The following is a 22,560-nucleotide window of genomic DNA, read 5'->3' as shown; positions in this document are numbered from 1 at the left end:
TGTAAGGGACATACAAGAAGGAACTTTTTGCTCTTTGCCTACTTGCCCTCATAGCTCTTACTGACAAGCTCACCCTTTCACTTAAAGCTGGCATATATTGAGGACCAGCTCAGACATCCAGCCTCCTTGACTAAACAACTACTGGATTCTTGGGCTTTCCATTGATAGATAGCAATTGTTGGAATAGCTGGACCACAGCCTAAGTCCTGTTCCTCAGAGGACCCTGACTAATACATGCCCTTTTAATCACTTCTAACTAGCTTTGGCTTGAAGTTTATTTTGTCTGATACAAGGCTAGCTGTGCCTTGTATCATGTTTATATTTTCCATTTACATGGTAGTTTTCTATCTGTTAATGTTAATTTTTTTATATCTTTGCTAGCTACAACAAGCAGCTGATCAGACACATTGCAAAAAATAAAATAGGAAAAAATTAATGAAATACAAATTAAAGCACAATTCACAAAATTGAGCAAGCAAAGCTACTGTTTAAAAAAGTTACTAAGTTACTAAGATTGACAAAGGGGCAGGCAGCCTAATGTGGTGGCCTATACCTTTAATCTTAGCATTTAGGAGGCAGAGGCAGAGGCAGATCTGAGTATGAGACCACCATGGTCTACATGAGGAAGAGCTCCAGGACTCTGATTCAGTCAACCAGAGGGGACCCGGGGGTGGGGGAGGGAAGGAAATGAGATGATACAAATTTAAAAGAAAGCACTATTATAGATTGCTGCGGAAATCAATACTCTGAAAACCTGGATAACCCTTAAAAAAGAAATAGAGTAACCTCAAGATCTGTATCACCTACTAAAATTAAAGTTTGAAGATACAATTAACTTAAACCAAGTCATTACAAGCAATATAATTGAAGCTGAAATTAAGACTCCCCTCGAAGAGAAGTCTAGGACCAGACTGATTGATTCACTGCTGAATTTTACCATACTGTCAAGGAAAAGCTCATTTGTTGTATCTTAATTGTATAAAGTGAAGAAACACTATATAGAAATTCATTCTATGAAGCCAGTATTATTTTGTTATCAAAACCAGGTAAAGATGACAGCAACAACAGAAAAGAAAGCTACAGACCAATTTCTTTGAGCAGGGAATTCAGAAATGCTCAATACTTGCAAAAAAAATTTAGGAACACAGTAAGAGCATACCTTACAAATAAGGAAGCTTCATCCCTGAAAGGCAAGGTTGGTTTAACATTTGTAAGTTAATAAATGTAAAAATTTTATACAAAAGAGGCATTTGGCCAAGTTTCAACCCACCAATAGACAATGTTATATTAAACGGAGACAAACTGAGAGCATTTTCTCCAAAATCAGGAACAAGACAAAGATGTTCACTCTCCCCTGTCTTATTTGATACAGTGCTCCAAGCCTTAGCTATGTCAATTAGACTAAAAAAAGACAAAAGGGATAAAAATAAGAAAGGATGAATTCTACCCTTGAAAGACCCCATAGAAAAATGTCAGACCTAATAAAGTGTAATTACAGGCCCCAGTAATAGTTTGACAGAATTCAGCAGTGAATTTGTCCGATAATAACTTTAGTCTCATTGCTTATAATAGGTTGGTCTAAAACTACAGCCTTCATGTATACCAGAAATGTATTCTCAAATAAATGGTGGGAGGCGCTATCCCATTAACAATAACTCTTAAAAAAAAAATTAGGATACAGTAAAAATTTAAAGATTTTTGAAAAGTGACAACAAACTACATATAATGGAAAGATTCCTGAATTGGCAGAATTAATATAATGCAAGTGGTTATATTTCTAAAATTAAAGATGTGATGCAATACATAACAAAATTCTGAAGTACTTGACGAGCTCAGAAAAAATAGGAAGTAGAGAAATGGTTCAGCATTTAAGAGAACTGTCTGCTCTTCTCGAAGACTAAGCTTTGATTCTTAGCACTCATGTGGTAGCTCTCAGCCATCTGTAACTCCAGTTCTACCTGATCCTAGGTCCACTTTTGGTCTTTGTGAACATGGCTACATGTTTTGTTTTGTTTTTCAAAGAATCTTTTTGTTAACATTCTCATGAGTTATCAGGTAATTTTTTTTTTCCTGTTTCTTTTAATTCTCTTTAAAGTCATTGATGAATCTTACTTTGTGAGTAAGTATGCCTCCAAAAGCCTAGACCTCACAATGTAGATCTGATATGATCCCTTTTCCTCTCCCATGTACTAGGATGATAGGTGTAAGGCACTATGAGGTACATTGAACATATTAAAAATTGGTATTGAATCTTTGTTTAGCACTTCAATTATTGGATTTAAGTATTGAAAAAATGTAAGGAGTGTCGTATTGCATTATACTTTTGTATTTCTTGGTTGTCGTGGAACTAGCTCTCTTGATGAGACTGGCCTCAAACTCTGCCTCTGCCTCCCAAGTGCTGGAATTAAGGGCATGTGCTACTACTAACCTGGAAATTTATCTTCTTTATGAAACAACCAAAAAAAAAAATCCAATAAGAATAAGAAAAATTTACAGCCCCCTCCCCCAATAAAACCCTCTTCCCTGAAGGGTGGTTGTTATACTCAGGATATACCATTTAAGGAAACAGATTTTTTTTCCCTTTCCTAGCAGATAACAATTGCAAAATAGATTCTTGGTTGGGGGGTGTTCAAGTCTTTTTCTCATGCTGAGATTTCATCTGGTTTAAACCTATACAGATCTTGTGCATTTTGTCATTCTCATTACTAAAAAGTATGTTGCTCCCCTCCCCCCAAAAAATAAGAACAAAACCACAAAGAATCAGAGATAGTTCTTCCTGCCCACTAATATTGGACTCCTCCAGTTCTGAGGGGAGGATAGGACTTCTGGGATAAAGTGTCCTTTATTTCAATTGGTATGTGGGCCAAGGGCTAGGTTTGTCAAGGGTAATGTTATCAGTGGCAAGGCTTCATGTGCTCTTAAAATTTGCCATTTCATGACATTGTAGCTGGTGGGCTGCCAGGATCCCACTTAGCTACAGAGATGCATTCTTGGTGATGACCCCTATTTGCCTCTGAATGGAAGAAACATTTTAACACTGATCAATCCTCTGGACTTAGCAGCAAAATATAAACTTGTGTCTTTGAAGACCAAAAAATGGGTAGTTTGTGGGTTCTTGCTCTCCATGGTAACATTGTAGGTAATGAGGCACACTCCTCACTTAACATTGTTCATTTTATCACCAGTGTTATTGATACTTGAGTGGATGATACTGTAACTGAGCAATACTAATGCATACATAGTTCTAGCATATATCTTAGTTAAGTGTTAATACATTTAGAGTCATCATCCAGTCCTCCAATAGTTTTTCACTAAAGTGTCTTCTCACATGTGTACTTTTCTGCCCAGAGTAACCCATGCTATCTACCACCCTGAACTTCACATATCTGGTTTTTACATACAACTAGTCATATTTAAATTCATCTTGTTTGTTTGTTTGTTTGTTTGTTTGTTTGTTTTGAGACAGGGTTTCTCTGTGTAGCCCTGGCTGGCCTCGAACTCACTCTGTACATCAGGCTGGCCTCGAACTCAGAAATCTGCCTGCCTCTGCCTCCCAAGTGCTGGGATTAAAAGTGTGTGCCACCACTACCCGGCAAAATTCATCTTTATCTTTGTATATATTTACATCTGCATTTACTACCAAAATCACATTACATCTGTGTTGCAAACAATTGCACAAACATACATGACTGGCGTATTGTCACTGCTTCTCGTATAAGTGGAGCTTATGAAGGTATATAATACACAAGTATGAGTATTTCTTTATATCTGTACCTAATGTCTCTTGTTTGTTTAGGTCTGTGTTCTGTAAAATGCTATGTTAGATACATGTCATTGCATTTTGTTTTTGTAGCTTTGCATCCATGGTATTTGTTTCAACTGAACTTTAATCCCTTTTTTCTTTAGTGACTGTATACTAATAAGTAATATGGACTGTGATACAATACATTTAATTGAATTACTAACCAAAATTATTTTATTTATGTTCTCAAGTACAATATTACCATTAAAAACATGGTACATGCAGCCTCATTTATTCATAGGAATTATATTCCTTTGGAAAGTTACATTTGGCAAAAAGGTATAAATAGAAATATTCTAGTTTTCTGGAAAAAAAGTGGCCTTACTGTTAGGAAATTTCAGGAATATTACAATTACTTTGTTTTCCTTTTTATGCAAGTACAAAGTGACAAAAATCAGTTCTAATAAATTTGTCAATAAGTGTAAAATAAAATCTTAGTGTTGAATAAGCAAGCATTTCTACTTATTGTTATGTGTAGTAATCTTTTTAAAAGTAGGATGTAGATTATCTTTGTAGCCTTCATCAACTGTGGTTAAATTTGTTATCATATGAAAAGCTGAGTACAAGAAAAGACTAACCTGCAAGTGAAACAACTTTAAAGTATAATGGCCGAGGCTTCTTTTTCAAGTTTTAGTAGACTTGTTAAGTTATTCTGTTATTAGATTCGTGATTAGGAGTAGATTTACATTTACTTTCACATGAAAATCTCACTTTTTGGGCTTGAAATATTTGGGGTCAGTTTTTCTCCTCTCCTATGTTATCGTGCTTGTGGTTTTTGCAATAAAACATCTTTAATCTTCCAGTTTTGCTAACTGTTCTTATAGGGGATCTATTTAGAACTTTGTCCAAGTATTTGTGGGGTTTTTTTTGTTGTTGTTGTTGTGTGGGGTTCTTTCAAATTAGAATAGATAAATGCATGATTTATACCCCTATATTATGTCTATATTATGTTTGTATATTTTATCCACTGGAGAAGATTCATATGGCTGGAGGATTATATTATACAAATGGTAAAATGTTGCTGTTCTTCTGAGAATGGTCATGACATTCATAATACCTTAATTGATCTCTTCTACCTTTGAATTATTTTTAAATGTTCTCTTTTCCAATTCCTTTTCTACTTCTGTTGACAAATTATTCTGTGTTATTTGAACTATCAAAATAGTCATTTTATACTTAAATTTGGTGTTTTGTATGCTTGCTACATCACAGATATTCAGTGCTGAATAATTTGCATGTCAATAATTGTTTTTTCCTTTAGAAATCAATGTGGACAGAACATAAATCACCTGATGGAAGGACTTATTATTATAATACTGAAACGAAACAGTCTACCTGGGAAAAGCCAGATGATCTTAAAACACCTGCTGAGGTAAATGTTTGAAAACTAGGAATCAGAACTGTTAAATTGCTTGGGTATATTTCTTAGAATTTTATATTAAGCTCCAAAGAGCAGTTCTTCTATGTCTCTAATTAGTTAAGACATTGGGTGGGGAGGGTATAGTTAGAATAATAAGCAAGAATGATACAATTTGTTTTTCTATATGGATATACTTTGTTTATTATTGTCCTCTGTTCAAAGGTATCTTCAAGAATAAATTGAAGAGTAAAGCAATTTTCTTTAATACAGAATGACCTATATGATTTTAAAAGACAGGTTAGCAGTTCCAGTTAACCATGGAGTTTGATATAATGAAATTAAATAACCTATAAAATACTTTCTTGCCTTAGAGTAGAATATTTTTTCTTTGTCAAGGTGCCTCTGAAAGGGTATTATTTTGTGTTATACACTTTAATATTCAAAATAGATAAATATGATAAAATTAAGATTGAAGCAGTAAATTAAGCAATATTATATGTTTTAATAGTCATGCTCAGAAAGAGATGGTCTTTTTCACGGAAGAATGTTTTACCTAGCCAGTGGTATTTCATTTTTATTTCCCTTAACAACTTAACACAGTAAATGTGTTTTCCACACATTGTATTACCCTGTAGTCTAATATGTATACATAGTGTTTTAGCAGGAAGGTTGATAGATAACATTTATTTCTCATTCATATATACATACTCTCAGGGTTATAACAACTTAATTGACTATGAGACTAAAACATTAGGATGGATGAGTCAGATTTCATTTTTCTCCAAACTTTCTATTTGTCTTATTTGTATTAATATATGAACATTGTATTCAGTTATTATGGCTGGTGGTTTTTACCTATGGTGAATGTAAGAGAAGTACACACAGTTGAAATTCAGGTAGATGCCTAACTTTGAGGAAGCATCCTTGTATTTTCTAAGCATATGATCTTTGACAAATTATTTTCTCTTCAATAGTTAAATGTTATATTCAATAGTCGACAACTTCCATGTTCCTATGAATGTATGTAGAGTTACGTAAGTGTCCAATGTCTAGAGAAAACAAGTGCGGATGCTCAGCGGTGCTGAGTAGTATGTTACTATTTGCTGACAGTTTTTCCCCTTCTTTAGCAACTGCTGTCTAAATGCCCATGGAAAGAGTACAAATCTGATTCTGGAAAGCCTTATTACTATAATTCTCAAACAAAAGAGTCCCGCTGGGCCAAACCTAAGGAACTTGAAGATCTTGAAGGTAGGATGGGAAAAGAGTTCTGCTGGGAAGTTGTTGTATATGTACCAGTCACCTGGAAACACTCCTCCCCGAATAGGATTATTCAAACTAAGGCTTATTATTGTTTAAAAAGTTAAATTGTGTGCACATTTTAAATGATGTAACATTTTTGTGGGCTCTTATTTTTTTGTTGCTCTAGATCTCAGTTCTATAGATTTTAAATAGACTTTTATTTGATTTGATTCCATTGAAACTAGGATACCAGAATACCATTGTTGCTGGAGGTCTTATTACAAAATCAAACCTGCATGGTGAGCTGCTTTGATAATTCATTTTCTGTTATATTTAACATTTAGAGTATGTCACTAATTTTCACTAACCATGAATGGATAAATCTGCAGTGAAAGATATTAATTCAAACAATTACTTCTGTATAAGAGTTATATTATAAATGAGCTTAAAAGTTTTTTAAATTGTGATTTGATATTTTAAATAAGCATGAATGTTGAACAAGGTCACGTACAAACTTCCAGTATCCCTCAGAATGTTGGTGCATACATAGGAAATGTGATTAAGCTTAGTCATGATAGTAGGTAGTAGTTGATCTTGAGTCACTTATTTTATTCATATATTATCAGATTTCGCTTAATACTGATTTTGTTTTAGTATTATGAAAAATAGTATCCATGTTTTTTCTGAAAGTTAAGTTAAATGAATATATAAATTATATATTTATAGAAGGAAAGCTTAGTTACTCAGTACCATTAAAAGTTTAGGAAAGACTGTTATGTAACAATAACTCAGGGCATAAAATAACACTCTGTGATGTGATTAAGAATTAAGTTACTTTACTTACCTTAAAATATAATCCTTATTAAATTGATCTAGATCAGCTAGGTAAAAGATTATAGGGAAGTTACTTTAGATCCTATTAAGTATGATTACCTCTTATGTGGATTTTTTTTCATCTTAAAATAGATTTTCAGAAATAATTTTCCTTTAAGAAGTGATAAGTTTTAAAATACATTTATAAACCTAGGCTATGTCATTGCTTACTTGGAGCACCTCATTCTCTAGTGATACAAAATTAAAGATATGTGTCTTATCAACAAATTTAAAATTTACCAGAGCCTAGAATGTAAATGTTCAAATCTTTAAAGTTCTATCTAAATTGTCTGAGCATGAGCTTATAATAATTTGCCAATAGACTTCCAAGTTGCTCATCTGCAGAGCATCAAGCTCATTTCTGATATGACTACAGGGTTGGTTTGTATAGCTGCTTATCTGCTTGTCAGTGCTAGCATAAAAAATGGGCCAGAAAGCTCATGAATTCAGTAGCAATTTAAATTTAATGTCTTAAAAATTCTTATTATTTTGGTCATTAAAAAAAAATAGTCTTATCCCTAGAGACAATGTATTGCATAATACCTAAATTATGAATATTTTCAAAGTGTGATTTACATGGCCAGTAGCCTTTGGAATCATCAGCATTGGAAAAGATTGCTCAACAATCACAATCGCTGTTGTTAAAAGTTTCATTGTTGAGTTGAGGCTTTGAAACTAAACACTTGCTCTTTAAAGCAAGTTTTAAATTGTTAGATGATAAATTGGATGAAATTATGGTACTTTCATTTCCTTTTAGAGTTTGTTTTCAGTGGTTATATTTAAAAACTAGTTGACAACTTTTCTGTTTTCTTTAATAGCCATGATCAAAGCTGAAGAAAGCAGGTAAGCAATTTTAAAACTCAGTATGGTTTACAGATTTGGCCATTTCTATAGCATTCATGTTTTATTTGTCCACTTTTAAAAGAATATGAATGCTATATAATAGGATTAGGATAATAGTTTGATGTCTTTGGAAGGTTTTATGGGGTGGGGGTAGGGCATTAGAAAGGAAATATATTTACTCAAGTGTATATTTTGCTAGACAAGTACTTTAATATGGAATGCATTGTTTGTGAATTAAGGAGTTTCTCATTTTGTGAATGAGTGAACTAACTCTATCTTTTTTATAAAACTAAATTCCTTTTTTTGTCATCATGAGGAATAGACCTGCAGGTTTGCATATGTTGGCAATCAACTATGGAGCTATATACCCCCAGCCTACAGAGTTTCCCTTTAGTTGTTGAATATAGATTTTATAGGTCTCACGAGTTTTTATATATATCAAATATATTATTCAAAGTAACAGATTAAGGTTTTATTGAAGTAATTATACATTAGGAAATACAAGCATTTATATCAATGCCTATTTCATGTTAGTGTGCAGGTTTGCTGAAAGCAAAATAATGGTAGAAATTGAAAGTCGTAACAGTGCACAGTGGGAAGGATACAGTACTACCTGAGCCTCATAAATCTGAGCCCAGCTTAGGCAGTATGGCTAGATATTCTCTAAAACAATGTAGTCTTATTCTGTGGTCTTTTGGAGTGGCTTTCTAGTTTACTTTCAATGATTTCTTGAGCCCTTTGTTCCATTAGTGTTATGACTTTATAATTGACTTTATTTAGCATTACTGTTATAGTATTGAAATGACCAGTTCGTTCTCTCTCTCTCTCTCTTTCTCTCTCCCCTCCCCTTTTCTATTCCTTTTATTCCCTCCCCTTTCTCTTTTAATGTATAGCAAGCAAGAAGAATGTACTACAACATCAACAGCCCCAGTTCCTACAACAGAAATTCCTACCACTATGAGCACCATGGCTGCTGCAGAAGCAGCAGCTGCTGTTGTTGCAGCTGCTGCAGCAGCTAATGCCAATACTTCCACCACACCTACTAATACTGTGGGAAGTGTTCCAGTTGCTCCTGAACCTGAAGTTACTTCCATTGTTGCTACTGCTGTAGATAATGAAAATACAGTAACTGTATCAACTGAGGAGCAAGCACAGCTTGCTAATACCACAGCTATTCAAGATCTAAGTGGTGATATATCCAGTAACACTGGAGAGGAACCATCCAAACAAGAAACTGTAACCGAGTAAGTTTAGTAACTCAGACTTCTGCAAATCAATTCCTGACTTAAAATATAAGAACTTGTTAATTTAGTCAATGACTATTAAATGTTTAAGTAAAAACAATATTTTTTTCTAATGTTGATCCATTTCAGAAAGGTGAATTTCAGTGGTGTCGTGCCACCCGTAATCTGTTCAAGTTTAATCTTACCTTGATTAGCACCTAGTATAGGGTGAGGCACAAATTTAAAGAATACATTCTATATCTATTAATGTACCATGTGAAATCAAAATCAAGGCAAAAAGGAAAAAATCAGCAGTTTATAAACTTCGAGTATTTTAAATAAAGGCTTGGTATCATGCCCTGGTTTGTTTATTTTTGGTAAGGGGTTGTTTGTTTTTCCTTATTTTATGTGCTCAGTACAGCACTACCAAGAAGTACTGTAGATTGCTGTTAAACGTAGAAATAAATAATCTTATCTTTTGGAAGATAAGAAGCTCTGTCAAATAGAGTAGAATTAAACTTATTTTCATTTTGGGGGGTTATTGGTGGTGTTTTATGTTCAGCTTATTGTAAATAAATTGAAAAATATGAACAGCTTTTCCCAAAAATGCCTCAGATGACAGAAGGCACTTTATATAGGAATCACAAATAAGAAAGTCACTTATAATTACAAAACTTACGATTGAATTTTTCTACCATATGATGCAAGGTATAAATGGAAAACTAATCTAACCAAACACTATTATCCAGTTACTATTAGTCAACCACCTCCATCTCTCCACTCCTTACTATAAATGTTTCTTCTCTTCTCTCATATTAATCTTACAAATAACTATATAGTATCTTATTATTGAGATATTTAAAAAGAAATAAGATGGTATTTTTGGAGACAATCAAGAATAAAGGTCACATTTTCTTTTGCTCTTCTGACCTTGGCTATACAGACATTTAAGTATATATATTTAAGCATTTTTTGGGGTGTGTACCTATCCATACATGTATATATATCATGCATTTTCTGTTTTTGTTTTTTTTAATTTATGTATATAAGTAGCTGTCTTCAAACATACCAGAAGAGGGCATTAGATCCCATTACAGATGGTTGTGAACTACCATGTGGTTCCTGGGAATTGAACTCAGAACCTCTGGAAGAGCAGCCAGTCCTCTTAACTCCTGAGCTCTGCCTTCCAGCCCCTGTATCATATATTTTCTGCATACATAATTGTCCTCATCATGTCAAGTGATGACATCTTATGATATAAGCTTTTGAGTTATCATTCTCCTACATGTTACGCTTGAACTTTTTGAATACTAAAATACTGATATGCTCAAAATACTTTATGCAACTTGGTATGATAATTACATGTAATTTGTGCATATCTTCATATATATTTTTATTACTTTTAGTACATAATACAGTGTAGTTTACATGGTCTAATTCAAGAATAACAAGAAATTCCTGTATTATTCACAATTATATATATATGTTTTTAATCTTGCTGCTGCATTCATTTATATGAATGTGGAAGGCCAAGAGTAATTTATTTTTTATAATTTTAACAAGTATTCTTTCTTGGCAGCATTTCAATATTAGTTCATGAGTCCTAATTTCTTAATAATTGTAATTATCTTGTATGTAAGGACAGGTAAAGAATGATACATTTGCATATATTACATTCTTATGTTGGTAGCTATTGCAATGTCAGGTTTATCATTTTTATGCTAAAGTTTTTAAATTTAGTGTGGGATCCCAAACAAGGAATTGAAAAAACTGAATTCTTTTTCAAATCACTATTCAGCAGTATTTTTTTACAGTATTCCAAATAATATTTGTTTGGAGTTCTGGGTTACAGAGTTACTTGGCACTTGTGCCATAGTATATTATCAGCCAAAAACAACATAAGAACTAGAGTGAACTAGCATTGTTATATTCTGTCAATTCTACGTTTTCAAAATTAACTGAGCTGGATTTTACGAGTTGATGACTTTTATTGCTCTCTACATTCTTTGTAGTTTTTATATACACATACAGAATTACCAGGGATTAGATGTGAAACATGAATAAATATGGCCATTTGTTAAGGTGTAAATTAGTGATGCAAATCAGCTTACTGTAGTTGCATGTTATGTTCCTGCCTTTACATAGGGTCCAGTAACTGATGTTACAGAAATTCTGTAACTTCATGTCCTTGGCCTCAGACAGTTGTATTTTTAGGGTTCATGTAAGAAACTTTCTTCTGAAATTTGTCAAGTTTTAGGTCAGCTTCAAACAACTAAATGATAAAGAGATTTTCTCAGCAGAAAATAGTTACTGAAATTATGAATAGCATGTTTAAATTTCTGTCTCTCTAGTTTTACTCCTAAAAAAGAAGAGGAAGAGAGCCAACCAGCAAAAAAAACATATACTTGGAATACAAAGGAGGAGGCAAAACAAGCATTTAAAGAATTATTGAAAGAAAAGGTATTATAGATTTTTTTTTAAGTAACATGTAATAATTTCCTAATAAATGTTCACTTTGGTGCCTTTATTTAAAATACTAATCTCTTGAACTGTTGTAACTGAAAGCAAACTAAATTTGTTGTGTTTTAATTAAAGAACGCTTTTGTGAAACTTAACAACGTATTTCACAAGCATATTTTTGCCTTGATGTATAAGATTTTTTCAAAAATCTTAAATCAATATTCTTTTGTTTGGTGGACTAATACAGAAAAATACTGTTTCAATTTCAGTGTGGATTTTCTTTTCTTCACAAAATTGCTTTATTAAAAATGGCTTTAGTCTTTAAAAAATCTGCAAAAGGAAGTGCTTGATATTTGCAGTGAGCATATACTTGCCTTCCCATGATACTACTACTCTCTGTGCTCTTGTATGAAATACTAATTTTTCCTTTAAATAATTTTCAGCGGGTACCCTCCAATGCTTCATGGGAGCAAGCTATGAAAATGATCATAAATGATCCTCGGTACAGGTAATACAATGATTTATAAATTTACTTTTTACATTAATATTAGGGTATGTAAAATTGTATAAAACAGTATAACTACATGAAGGGTTGTTATTCATAGCTTTGTAGTTGGCATAAATAGAGGTATTTTATTTGTGCTACAGCCAAAAACCCAAAAGACTTATCCTACAATCTGAGCACCGTGCTACACATGAAATTAGAATCATTTTAACACTAGAAATTGCTTTTTAGAATTGTTTTACATCTTCAATAAATTACACAAATGTTCTTAATATGTGCATGAAACTTTTCCAAAGCATTAACATTGCTTCTCCAGCCTTTATGCTTATTGTTGTATGATTTTTTTTATTATTATTTAGTGCTTTAGCAAAGCTGAGTGAGAAAAAGCAGGCCTTTAATGCCTATAAAGTACAGACAGAAAAAGAGGAAAAAGAAGAAGCAAGATCAAAATATAAAGAAGCTAAGGAATCTTTTCAGCGTTTTCTTGAAAATCATGAAAAAATGACTTCCACAACCAGATACAAGTAAGGTTTCTAATGATGCGAAAGTGAGTCTCCTGTTGTTTTTGTCCTATATATTGCCAACTTGTCCAAAATAGATGGTAGTGAACACAGCTGAATAAGTGAGGATGTGGCAGTTCTATGAGGGACCCCAAAAAAGCCAGTAATTTTGCATATAGGTCCACTTAAGGTATTAATTAGGGAATAAACATTAGGTGTTGTCTGTTTTAAAGTCTGCAGAAGGTGCCTTAATGTGAGAGAAAATACAGGCTTTTGCTTTTCTGTTGATATTTTATTGACTGTCATGGAATTTTCCTGAGTAATGATTTTTAAACTTACAGTGGAGAAAGTGTTCATTGACTACCTTTGAAAAAATGATCTAAAATTGTACTGATGCATTAAGGAAGTAACATTTGATTTCATAATCACTAGAAAAGCTGAGCAAATGTTTGGGGAGATGGAAGTTTGGAATGCAATATCAGAGCGTGATCGTCTTGAAATCTATGAAGATGTTTTGTTCTTCCTTTCAAAGAAAGAAAAGGTACATTTAAAATTATCAGTATTTCAATATTCTGAAGAATTTACTTTCAGTAAAATTATAACACAATTTCTTTACTTATTTTGTATAGTGTATGCTATACATTATGTTTATTCATTGGAAGCTATGTTCAAGATAAAATGAGTTAACGCAATCTTCTTTCCCTCTTTTCAAAGATAGTAATTATTGTTTAAATCATAGTTGATAGTGATTTATCCAAATATTTATCACTGTTAAATTGTTTTGCATCCATTCTTAAAGGAAACATGAATGATAGTTCAGATATTATCTAAACTTTAAACATAGTTGAATGACATTGAAGACTTTGTTATTTACATGCTACACTTGTAGCCCTCATAAAATGTATCTGTTCTGCATACTGGTAAGGCCCTTAGTTTATGGAATAAAGGCACAAAAAAACAGATAGTTTTTGGATTCTGACTTCAAAGACAGAAAAACTAACTGTAAGGATTCTATCACAAACAACACTAACAAAATCAAAGGTGTTAATACTAAAGGTATAACATTGGAAACTTATCAGAATATAAAGGAATCTTAAGTAATTGCAATGGATATACTTTGAATGTTAAAAGTATTCAAACGTTTGTTATAGGAACAAGCAAAGCAGTTACGAAAGAGAAATTGGGAAGCCTTAAAAAACATACTTGACAATATGGCTAATGTTACATATTCTACCACTTGGTCTGAAGCCCAGCAGTATCTGATGGATAATCCAACATTCGCAGAGGATGAAGAGTTACAGAGTAAGAACAAATAGTGCCCTCCAGTCACAAAGAGTTATTTCAATTTTTGTATGAAATCAGAATTACTCTGACTTTGTATTCAGTCACTAACTCAATTTTACACAATGATTTGCCCATCTCAGAGATAGGGAAAGCTTTATTTTCAAATGGGTTTCTTCTAATTGAATTTTAAATTTAGATTTAGGGGAAAAAATACTTTAGGACAGGTCTAAGTTATCTTTTACAGATAATTCTTGAAATATGTAATAAGTCAACCATTTGTAGATCATTTGTGTTTTCTAAACACAGCAAGGCAGCTGCACTTAAAAACTCACAGTGACTAAGACAGCATGTATAAAATGGGAGTTGACCAGGAAATCTCACCCTTCACTATAGAGGTATTAGCAACTGATAACTGCTGGAGAGGGAGAGGCTGTTCTCTTTTAAGAGAGTGGATCCTGATAACTCTTAACATAATCCATTGAAGGCCGTATATCCAAGAATATTTGGGCATGACAAATTGGTCTTGATGAGTTTAAAGTAAGCAAGAAAAAGTGGTGACAGCAAAGTTAGGTGGATGAGTAGAGGGGACATCTGTGAAGAGTTATGGGGGAGGTGATGAATATGACCAAATGCGTAGAGAACTCTTCCACTAAAATGTTTTAAACATGAAGTAGTAGTATTTGGGGGGTTAAGCATGACATTGCTTCTGTTAGCTAGTCCACTGTACCATGTGCATATCCTCCTCCATTTATTCTCTGTAGAATTTGAAGTCATTACTTGTGTCATTATACAATTATGTTTGAATTCAAGTACAAGTGCTTTTTTTTAATACTAAATCGGAAATTTGTAAAGTTTAATGCAAATAAACTGCTTTCTTTGTCAATATTTCAAATTTGTTTTTTTAAATTGGAAAAACACTATAGACATGGACAAGGAAGATGCATTAATATGCTTTGAGGAACACATCCGGGCTTTAGAAAAAGAAGAAGAAGAAGAAAAACAGAAGACTTTGTTGAGAGAAAGGAGGCGGCAACGTAAAAATAGAGAATCTTTTCAGGTAATAGAAAGATGCCTTTCCAACTTAGTTCTGTAATATAGTCATTGAATGACAAGAAGGATCAAAACAGTTCTGAGATACTTGTTTCCAGTTCATTACCTAGGCTTTGTTGATGAATAGTATGTTGAACTCTTTAATTTTTATAATTTAGTTTTTGTTCTTGGACATTTGAGGCAAAGAAATGTAGCAGGATGCTGCAAGCATTGTTTAACTTGAGCATAAGGTTTTAGCTGAGCATTGTAGCGTAAGGGCTGTATGGAAACAAGCTGAGCGAGGACTGCTTCGTAGCAGTTAGTATTTAGTTCCCAAAGGGCGTGCTGTACAGTATAGACATGGAACATAGTCCCTTTCCATCAGAGTTTGTATAACATCCTACTATGTTCTGTAGTCAGTAGCTCCTTTATTACTTCTTGTGGTATTCTTCCCATTTGAAGAAAATGAATTTTTGCTGTTTAAATTTTTATGGGTTTTCTTTGAGATAGGGTCCCAGGTAACCCAGGTTATCCTCAGACTTGCTGTGTAGCCCAAACCACTTTTGTTCTTTTAATCATTTGTTTTCACCTTTCAAGGGCACAGATTACAAACAAGTGCCACAATGCGTGGCTAAGGCATTTTACCTGTATAGCCTGGGTTTTGAAGCTGTTTCTTAGTATATCTATGATGTTTGTTAATATATTCAGATAAATAAGGAAACTGACTTGGTGCGATACTAAGTATGGAGCTAGAATTTAAAACTATACAGTCTGGGTTACAAGCTGTCTTTAGTCTTGTGTTAAACTCTGTACTAGGGTGCCAGCAAGGTTGCAATGGCTTATATAAGTTTGTTACTTGGCATTAATAGTCTGTTTGATCTATTGCTATCCTTTAGGGAAGTAGGTCTTAAAATTTCATTTGTGTTAGACTCATGTAAAAGACTTTAAAAAACAATTATCCTGCCATGTCAGTGGTTACTAGTGATTGCTATGACAGCTGTTAAACAGTAATTTACCTTTGTCCTAGGAAACTTGCTACTCTTAAGTTACTTTTTTAGTAGTGCTATGTAAGATTATTCATGTGACTACTAAGAATATAGATTATTAAGTCTCATCCTAAGAATTTGATCCAGTAGATACAGGGTAAGTTTTAATATGTGGTAATACTGATGCACTCATGTGAATACTGTGACTTCTGAAATTGTTCCTGGTTGTCCACTTAGTGGGATCTATCATTCCTGTGTTCACATCTAGCACGGAAAATGATTTCAAAGACCAGTCTTACTAAAGCCTTGAAAGTACACAGTCTGTTTACCTATGTTCATACTCAGTTTTAGAGAGTTCAATCTAATTTTCGTAGCTAGCTATAAAATAAGCTATCCCTAGTTAATCAACTATCTGACAAGAAAGAAAGGCTTTTTAGGAGAGCTATTAGACTTTTGCAGTTGGTAAGCTTCAAGGCCTTTTTAAGATTTAAAAATTTACAATAATTTAAATTTAAAATAGACATAAAAATAGAAATCTGGGTCACAGAGAGTAAGACAGTATGATACAGAGTACCAAATTCTATGACTGCAGGCTGAGAGATTCTAACTAAAGGCCGTTTAGCTGAGTGTAAAATGTGGCTTTAAATAAGATTGGAAGTGGTTATTAAATCACTACGTTACTGCTTAAGATATATATGTAGCTCAGGAATTTTTCAGTCCTATTTCACCTTTCAAAGATTTGTTTAGAACTGTAGTGAAATGAATTAAGAGAAACTGTCATTTCCAAAATTAATCATGAGTGGAAAGAACCTATTCAATAATGTAGTTTAGTGATTACAGTGTTTTTGTTTTGATTTGATTTGATCTGTCAGTTAACACTTACATATTAAGTTTGTTGCATCTCTGCTAGAAACCTGGTGAATTGTGTTTTTTTTTTAAGCCTTAAGTTCTATATTTGAATTCCTGTCAACTGTAATAGAAAGGTTTGAGACAAGTCTTTAAATGGAGCAAAGGAAAAATGTGTCACAGAGAGGAAAGTGTTGTAGGACAAAAGTAGTGGTCCTCTGAGAACCAGCCCTAGATGCACAGAATTACCATTACCTGGGAAGTTATAAAATACAAATTACTAAACCCTTAAACTTACTAAATAAAATAAGATTCTGGGTGGAGCTTAATGTTGATTTTTATCATCCTTCAGATGATTGACAAATCCTAAGGTACAGAAAAATCTACAAAAATAGCAAATATTCAATTTTTATAGTGTACAGTCTTAAAAGATATTGTGAAGTGTCTCACTTAAAATATTTAGTAATCATTATTTAACTTTAAATATTTAAAATTTAACTTCATTATTTAGCATAATGAAGTTAAAAGATTGACAAATAGTTGAAAGTTGCAATTAGACTTTAGATATTTTGGTAAGGAAAACCTCAGGACTTTTTTTTTAGACTTTTCGAGATGGATGTGGTGGTAGCACATACATTTAATCCTTGTGCTCTGTAGATAGAAACAGGTAGATCTGAGAGTTCACAGCCAGCCTGGTCTGCTTTCAAGATCCAGGACAGCCAAGGGTACATAATGAGATCCTATCTCAAAAAGAAAAAAGGAAAAGAGTGTTTTTTGAGGTAAGAGAAAAATAGTCAAGGGAGAAAATGAAGAAACAATTTAAAGATCAGGGATATCCCTCAGAATCGATGACAGTTCATAATTCAAGCACAAATATGAATAGCGGCATGAAGAACAATGTTGGAGGGGAAAGAAGGGAATGGATAAGGAAAGATAATACTGAGTTGAATCTGAGGTAGAGATCTTCAGCCAAGGAAAATTTTATTGGTGATCACTAGTCAAAGGAAAAGTAACACCAGTAATTAGTGGAATACCAGCTTTAAAGAAATTGGCAAACCTCGTGTGACAATTTTTCAATTAGAGATCTACTATTAAAATAGGATCAGACTCAAAATTCAGTGACTCAAGTGAGATATCAACAAAAATATGTGATAGAAAGGAGTAAACTTCAAAATCTTAGAGCAAGCCGGGTGGTGGTTGTGCACGCCTTTAATCCCAGCACTTGGGAGGCAGAAACAGGCGGATTTCTGAGTTCGAGGCCAGCCTGGTCTACAGAGTGAGTTCCAGGACAGCCAGGGCTACACAGAGAAACCCTGTCTGGGGGGGGGGGGGACCCAAAAAAATCTTAATGCAGATCCATCTGTTTTAGGCATTTTAAGACTGAAATACTTTAAAAACACTTTCACTATTTTTGTTGAAAGAGGGGAGTGGTAGTAGGATGTAGCTACATTTTACTCTACAAAATTGCTGCCCAGTAACAATATGTATCCTGTATATGAAATTTAAACTTAAATCAGTTTTCAAATTTAGCAGTCTAGTTAAATAAATATTTTTAAAAATTGAGGGGGCTTTGTTTTATGTTTAATACATTGAGATGAGTTCTTTTGTGTGTGCCTGTGGATGGCTTTAGCTGTCCTAGAATTTACTCTGTAAACCAGACTGGCCTTGAACTTCCCTCTGCCTTTCAAATGCTGGGTGGGATTAAAAGTATGCACTTCCACCATCTGGCAGACAATCATACTTTATACCAGCCGCAATGTATTTGTTCAGAAACTGCCTTTTATTGTTGGCTTTAAATTTTTTATTGTAATTTTTTATATCATGTATATGTGTGTTTTGCATGCATGTTCATATACATACTACAGAAGGGCATCATAACCCTAGAAGTGGAGTTTTAGACTGGTAAGCTGTCATTCAGGAACCGAAGCTGCAGGAGCAGCGTGAGTCATCTACCGCTCCCCGACCCCAGTATCTCCTATTGAGCAGTGCAGACCTAGGAATTACAGGAACTAATGCCTAGGAGACCAATTAACACTGATAGTACTGAAGCCCAAGTGTGCAGTCCTGACTGTCAGCACAGGAAAGGAAGTGGGTGATGCAGAGTAAACAATTTAAAATAAAGAAAAACCACAGTTTTATACAGGACATACACATACTCACTCTTTAGCCTCATCATTTGAAAATAGATAATCCCAGTCATTTCAGTATCTTTGATTTATAGTTATATACATACGCAATATTTTAGGGATTTTTGTTGTTGTTTTTAACTGAAAGTGGTTTTCTGTCTTAAGGGATAGGCAGTTGAAGACTAGAAGGATAGTATAGTGTTTGAAAGATCTCTTAATTTAGATGACTTGTTTATATTATTTATTTGTGGTCTAGAAGTATTTTTTGCTCTCATCAAATAGCAAATATTCTTTGCACCTAAACATACTTAAGGGTTTTAGATTTTGCTAGTACTTTTGACCATGTTTTTGCTGTGTTTCACACGTGTTTGTCTCCTGCAGATCTTTCTAGATGAGTTGCATGAGCATGGGCAGCTGCATTCTATGTCCTCTTGGATGGAGCTGTATCCAACCATCAGTTCTGACATTCGATTCACTAATATGCTGGGTCAGCCGGGTGAGACTCTTCTCTTTCCAAACATCCCATAGGAGTCGGAATGGATGTGGGTAGGGGTGGGAGCACAGCTGTTGGGGGAGGAGAGGTGTGTGCTTTATTTTATGTTTGTTTTACAAACAAAAAGTAATTGCAGCTCTTGGTTAGAGCTAGCTTTTTGACTTCTTTAGTTTTTTCATTAGGATCAACTGCACTTGATCTTTTCAAGTTTTATGTTGAAGATCTTAAAGCACGATATCATGATGAAAAAAAGATAATAAAAGACATTTTGAAGGTAAATAAAGTAATTTTTCTTAACTATTTGAAAACATTGATTCATTCCTTACAGTTACATGTTATTTATAACAAGATTTCTGGCTTTTAGGATAAAGGATTTGTAGTTGAAGTAAACACTACTTTTGAAGATTTTGTGGCAATAATCAGTTCAACCAAAAGATCAACTACTTTGGATGCTGGAAATATCAAGTTGGCTTTCAATAGTGTAAGTTAAATTATTGCAGATAACTACCTAATTATTCATCTAAAAATTTCTTCAGGTTATAGGCTAGTGGGATAAGGTACCGTAAATGGGATTTATAAGGTAAAGAAAGTAGAACAAACTAAAGATTTTTCATTGTTAGAGGTCAAATTTATAAATGTGATAATACTTTTAAGAACAATGACTTGTCTGAAACAGAACTTAGCATAACTTATTAGATTTGATTTTTTTTTTTTTTTTTTTTTTTTTTTTTTTTTTTTTTTTTGTGATAGTTACTAGAAAAGGCAGAAGCCCGTGAACGTGAAAGAGAAAAAGAGGAAGCTCGGAAAATGAAACGGAAAGAGTCTGCCTTTAAGAGTATGTTGAAACAGGCTGCCCCTCCAATAGAACTGGATGCTGTCTGGGAAGATGTATGTATATTTGTGCTTCACAGTTGAAAATAATACTAACTTGTCTGTAGGGGACACAGATAAGCTAAAACTATTCATAAAACATTCTGTCTATGTCAAAAGTTAGTTATGACATTAATTTAGGAATAGTTTGTCTAAAATAGTTTGAATACACCACCACCATGGGATGAGGTTTCTCTTTGTAGCAATGGTTATCTTAGAACTCTGAAGGCCAGGCTACAGAGATCTACTTGCCTCTGCCTCCAGGCATGTACTGGCACACCCTACTATAACTTTTGAAGGAAGAAAATTCGCTTTTAAGTGAATCACAGGTTTCCCCATAGGTCATATTGCTTTTTTAGACATCATGATAAGATTTTCTGGATCTTCATATATTTATTCTATATCATTTCTTTCCAGATCCGGGAACGATTTGTAAAGGAACCAGCATTTGAGGATATAACTCTAGAATCTGAAAGAAAAAGAATATTTAAAGATTTCATGCATGTGCTTGAGGTAATTCTTAGTTTATTGTGACATATAAAGGTGAAACTTTAAAATTAAAATAATCACTGTTCTGATCCAGGAAAGCTTCTTTCTGTAGAATTGTTTCAAATGACAAACAGGTTTGCATGGGCTATTGAAGCTAATGTCAGAAATTGGCTTTTTGTTTTATAGTTGCAGAAATTCAGCCATTTGTCAGCCAGTAATTATGCCTGGGAATATCCTAAAGTTTTCTTGGACAGAAATTTTAAAAAACTAAATAAAAATAAAAAATATATCTGTCTCAGATATTATATTAGGTATATCAAAAATCTAGGGACTTTCTGAATTACAGTGGGAAAAATTGGAAGTTTTGCTTAAAATAACAGTGGGGGAACATATCAAGTAGGAATATTTGAGTAGTTTCAGGACAGGCTCTTGTAAATTATCCTGAATTGGCCAGTGATTATTAAATAATAACTATAGACTGTATGAGCTAATCTATCATTGATAGAGCTTACATTGTACTAAATTCTTACAGCAAGTCTATGATGTTACAAATATGAACTGACAACATGAAGTAAGTCTTGTAAGCAATGGCTTCTAGCATGCATATGTATATAAAATTTGCCTGTTTATTAGTGCTTTTTAAAAAGTTTAAAGGGAGCCAAGGAAATGATTGAATGGGCAAAGTCCTTGCTCTACCATTGTAAGGACTGGAGTTTGTAATGCCCCAGCACACATAAATACAGGGAGGAGATGGTAGATTACATATAATCCTATCATTCAAGGAGGTTAGAGATAGAATCTGTGAGTAGTATGGCCAGCTATAATAACAGTCTTTCTGGGTTCAGTGAAATAGACTCTGCCTCAAATTTTACTACCCTGTACCTTAGACTACTAGGATTTGTATTACCTAGGAGCCTCACAGGATTCATCCACAAAAATCTTGTATCAAACTCTTAGTCATTAGACGGCGCTTAGGAGGTCTTACTGAAGATGGAGAGGAAGGACTGAAGGAGCCAGAGAGGTCAAGGATGCCACAAGAAAACCCATAGAATCAACTAACCGGGGCCCATTGGCTGAATCATTACACAGAGAGTATGCATAGGATGGACCTAATCCCTCGGCACATATGTAACAGTTGTGCAGCTGCGTCTTCTTGTGGGATTCCTAAACAACAGGAGCAGGCACTATATTAACTCCTGCCGACCTTTAGATCCCTTTACCCTAACTGGGAGGCCTTACCCTGCCAGAATAGGAAAAGATGCGCCTAATTCTACTGCAGCTTGATATACCAAAGCTGGTTGATATCCATGGGAGGCGTTCCCATTTCTGAGGAGAAAGGGATTGAGAGGGAGAGACTAGGAGAGGAGGGAGGGGAGAATTGGTTATAATGTAAAGTAAATTTAAAAAAAAAAAAAAAAAAAAAAAAAAAAGCTTGGTTATGCCCATATTCCAAAGCATTTGAATGTATTTGGGACTTTGAGATGGTGTATCCTAAGGAATGTAGGATCTACCTTTTTGTAATCAAGAATCTCCAAGCGATGAAGAGATGGTTCATTGCGTAAAGAATGTTGTTGTACAAGCATGAAAAATAATATGTATCAGGTATGGGTAGATACAGGGAAATCTTTGATC

The 22,560-nt window shown here is 33.7% G+C and overlaps 1 protein-coding gene across 9 annotated transcripts in view; it reads left to right on the top strand.

Moving 5' to 3' along the window:
• Prpf40a (pre-mRNA processing factor 40A) overlaps window positions 1–22,560 on the top strand; it is a 52,224-nt gene that overhangs the window by 22,689 nt on the left and 6,975 nt on the right. For 3 of the 9 annotated variants that reach the window (XM_034495983.2, XM_034495979.2, XM_076928752.1), the window contains exons 6-21: window positions 5,064–5,174; window positions 6,290–6,410; window positions 6,647–6,700; window positions 8,093–8,117; window positions 9,011–9,361; window positions 11,692–11,800; window positions 12,244–12,308; window positions 12,665–12,829; window positions 13,238–13,346; window positions 13,957–14,107; window positions 15,013–15,146; window positions 19,458–19,572; window positions 19,740–19,843; window positions 19,934–20,050; window positions 20,320–20,457; window positions 20,857–20,952. In XM_034495983.2, coding sequence (XP_034351874.1) covers window positions 5,064–5,174; window positions 6,290–6,410; window positions 6,647–6,700; window positions 8,093–8,117; window positions 9,011–9,361; window positions 11,692–11,800; window positions 12,244–12,308; window positions 12,665–12,829; window positions 13,238–13,346; window positions 13,957–14,107; window positions 15,013–15,146; window positions 19,458–19,572; window positions 19,740–19,843; window positions 19,934–20,050; window positions 20,320–20,457; window positions 20,857–20,952 — 1,965 coding nt within the window. The remainder of the gene's footprint in view (window positions 1–5,063; window positions 5,175–6,289; window positions 6,411–6,646; window positions 6,701–8,092; window positions 8,118–9,010; window positions 9,362–11,691; window positions 11,801–12,243; window positions 12,309–12,664; window positions 12,830–13,237; window positions 13,347–13,956; window positions 14,108–15,012; window positions 15,147–19,457; window positions 19,573–19,739; window positions 19,844–19,933; window positions 20,051–20,319; window positions 20,458–20,856; window positions 20,953–22,560) is intronic. The other 6 variants (XM_034495985.2, XM_034495980.2, XM_034495987.2 and 3 more) reach the window with 3 other exon arrangements.

The sequence above is a fragment of the Arvicanthis niloticus genome, chromosome 2 (assembly GCF_011762505.2).
Source record: "Arvicanthis niloticus isolate mArvNil1 chromosome 2, mArvNil1.pat.X, whole genome shotgun sequence".
In the NCBI taxonomy this organism is placed as follows: domain Eukaryota; kingdom Metazoa; phylum Chordata; class Mammalia; order Rodentia; family Muridae; genus Arvicanthis; species Arvicanthis niloticus.
This window is presented reverse-complemented; position numbering and strand designations above follow the sequence as displayed.